Source organism: Loxodonta africana, chromosome 7 (assembly GCF_030014295.1).
Source record: "Loxodonta africana isolate mLoxAfr1 chromosome 7, mLoxAfr1.hap2, whole genome shotgun sequence".
Taxonomy (NCBI): domain Eukaryota; kingdom Metazoa; phylum Chordata; class Mammalia; order Proboscidea; family Elephantidae; genus Loxodonta; species Loxodonta africana.
The window spans coordinates 84365731-84368680 of NC_087348.1; the positions used below are offsets into that span (position 1 = coordinate 84365731).

Sequence of the window (2950 nt, forward strand, 5' to 3'; positions counted from 1 at the left end):
TGAGTCGGAATACACTCGACAGCACCTAACAACATTCTGCTTAGTCCTCAGGTCTCTTGCCTTTACTTTTATCTTCTTGTATCAAAATCCTCCTGATATAGCTCTTCAATATTGATCTTTGTCTGTATTGGTATTTTGTTCCATGTGACCGCCATGACTCTTGTGGAGAGTTCCTCATTTTGGGCACTTAGATCATAATGGAAAATTTTTTTTATCAAATCAGATGATCTAGTAACTCAATCAAGTTACACAGGAAATCAACTACTACATAGTTTTTTATACTTTAAAAGTGTATGAAATAAAATCATAAATGAAGGTAGGAAGCTAGAGAGAAAAAAGGGAACAAATACATGAAAGTCCAATAGAGCAGAAAATTTTGGGAAGGAGGGATTAAGAAAGAGGCAGAGAAGAAGAACAACAACAACAAGGTGGTAAATGAAGGGAAGGAGATGCAACAAAAGAAGGAAGACGAGAATGGGGAAATACCTGGTGCCAAAAGGGAAAGAGGCAAGGCTTAGATCCCTGGGTGTTATGAATATAGTTCATGTTCACTGTCAAAATAATCATATCCACTGGTTCTCCACCTTGAGACTTAAACTCCAAAGTTTCTATTCTCACCAACTAAATGAATGAAATGAACAAAAAAGCATCTTTTCCATTAATCAGTATGTCCTTATTTCATTTACCCTTTCAAAGACCTCTCCTCCTTCCTCAGACTTACATATATTTGCTTTTAATCCTTTAGACAAAAGCTGGAGTTCTCTTTTTATTCCTTATTTCTGAAGAAATATTCTGAGCACTCTTTCACGGATCTGCTTAGTCCTGACTCCATAAATGACAGGGCTCAGCATAGGTGGAATAACTACATACAGATTGGCCAGAAGGATGTGGATGTAACGGGGAACATTTCGGCCAAAGCGGTGAGTCATAAAAGAGAAGAAGGCTGGAGTGTAAAATGCTAAAATTACACAGACATGGGAACCACAGGTACCGGGAGACTTGAGTCTGGCCTCATAGGAGGGAAGACGGAAAACAGCATAGAGAATCTGGACATAGGAAAGGGCAATGGCCGTGATGTCAAACCCCAAGATAGCAATGGTTACCAGCCCATATATAATGTTGACCCTGATACTGGCACAGGCCAGGCGAGAAAGACCCATGTGCTCACAGTAGGTGTGGGGGATGACATAGTGCCCACAGAAAGGTAATCTCAGGATGAGAAATACAAGGGGGAATACACAGAGGAAAGATCTCCCCATTACTCCAAAACCAATGAGAGATACTATCTTGTCAGTAAGGATTGTGCTATAGCGAAGAGGGTTACAAACAGCTACATAGCGGTCATAAGCCATGGCAAGGAGGACTACAGATTCCATGCCAGTAAAGATGTGGATGAAAAACATCTGAGTGAGGCAGGCATCAAAAAGTATCTCCTTGAGGCTGAACCAGAATATGCCGAGCATCTTCGGGATGGTGGCTGTGGACAGGCCCAGGTCAATGGTAGCCAGCATAGCCAGGAAGTAGAACATGGGCTGGTTGAGGCTGTGCTCAGTCTGGATCACAAACAAGATGGTGAAGTTTCCAACGAGCGCAATCAAATACACGGCACAAAAGGGAAAGCCGATCCAGATGTGGATGTTTTCCAGTCCTGGGATTCCCAGCAGTAGGAAGGAGGGTGGGTGAAACTGGCTGTCATTTGGTAGGGACATCTTCTCCAAAATGGCATATGAACATGTTGTTAGGGTTGCTATTCCACTATAGAGGAACCAGTCACCCTGATATTTTCAGATTAATCCTAAAAAGGAACAGAGATATTACTCCATCTTATGTCTTTATAAAATTAAGTTCTCAATTACCTAAAAATTAAAACTTACACACACATCATATACATATGCAGAGTTCTAGGACCTGCCAAAGACAGAGGCCCAAGAAAAAGATCTGAGCAATTGTGACATGTACCAACGCAAATTTCTCATTTTTTTTAAGCCATTACAGATAGCAGATTGTCAATCGAGTGGATTCTTACACACAGCAACCCCACGAGTTTCCGAGTAGGACTGCACTTCGTAGAGTTTTCATCGGCTGTAATCTTCTGCAAGTTGATCACCAAGCCTTTTTTCTGTGGTACCACTGGCAGAATGTGAACCACCAAACTTTCTGTTAGCAGCTGAGCACGTTAACTGTTCTAGCCACCCAGGGACCTCAGCCATTAAAGTTCACCCTCCATATTTGTAAATACTGATTGATCAAGAAATGGAATGAGTAGCATGGTATTTGCAGAAAATTAAAAAAAATAATACTAATGCCTATGTAACTACTCATTTTTTTAACCATCTTCTTCACCACAAACCTCATCTATACTGTTTCATATTGTTATATCTCTGTCCATGTACACTTTTTATGGATGTCTCAAATATTTAGATTAATATGATTCTTGATTTTTAAAATTTTAATATGACCATACTTGATCCTCTTCCATTTTATTTTATACATTTTTATTTTTACCTTATTTCATCAGTAGTATATTGATCTTCCATTACGATTGTCAATTAGGTCTCAATCCTAAACTTCAATATCACAAATTGATGAGTTACCAGTAGAATCCCTCTGTGCAAACCAAACCTCACAGTAAGCTGTTTCTCAAACCCATTAATACCTCTGGATGGATTGAGTGTTTCTGTTCTGAATACAGATATTTACTTACCTCTTGGGACACATTTAAATAAGTGAATAATAATATATTTGCTTTTAAAATTTAATTAAAAATGTATGTTAAAATGTTGAAGTTAAGCATCAATTAATTGGTGATTCTGAGGCAGTAATCTCTAAAATGGGGTACAGAATAACCAATGAGCACAAGACAAAAATAATAAGAAAATAATGTTAGCACATTTATTTTTTCAAATTAGAAACAAATGGCTTTAAGAGGCCAAGAAACATGTTCAAGGCT

General features: G+C 38.6%; 1 protein-coding gene across 1 annotated transcript; it reads right to left on the reverse strand.

Moving 5' to 3' along the window:
* Nucleotides 1–773: 773 nt before the first annotated feature.
* Nucleotides 774–1763, reverse strand: LOC100673240 (olfactory receptor 52E2-like). Its single transcript, XM_003421542.3, has one exon. The coding sequence runs from the start codon at nucleotides 1707–1709 to the stop codon at nucleotides 774–776; it is 936 nt and encodes a 311-aa protein (XP_003421590.2). The 5' UTR covers nucleotides 1710–1763.
* Nucleotides 1764–2950: the final 1187 nt, after the last annotated feature.

What these genes read in the sequence shown, in the direction of transcription:
- LOC100673240 (XM_003421542.3), bottom strand. Translation starts at nt 1,709, where the DNA reads ATGTCCCTACCAAATGACAGCCAGTTTCACCCACCCTCCTTCCTACTG.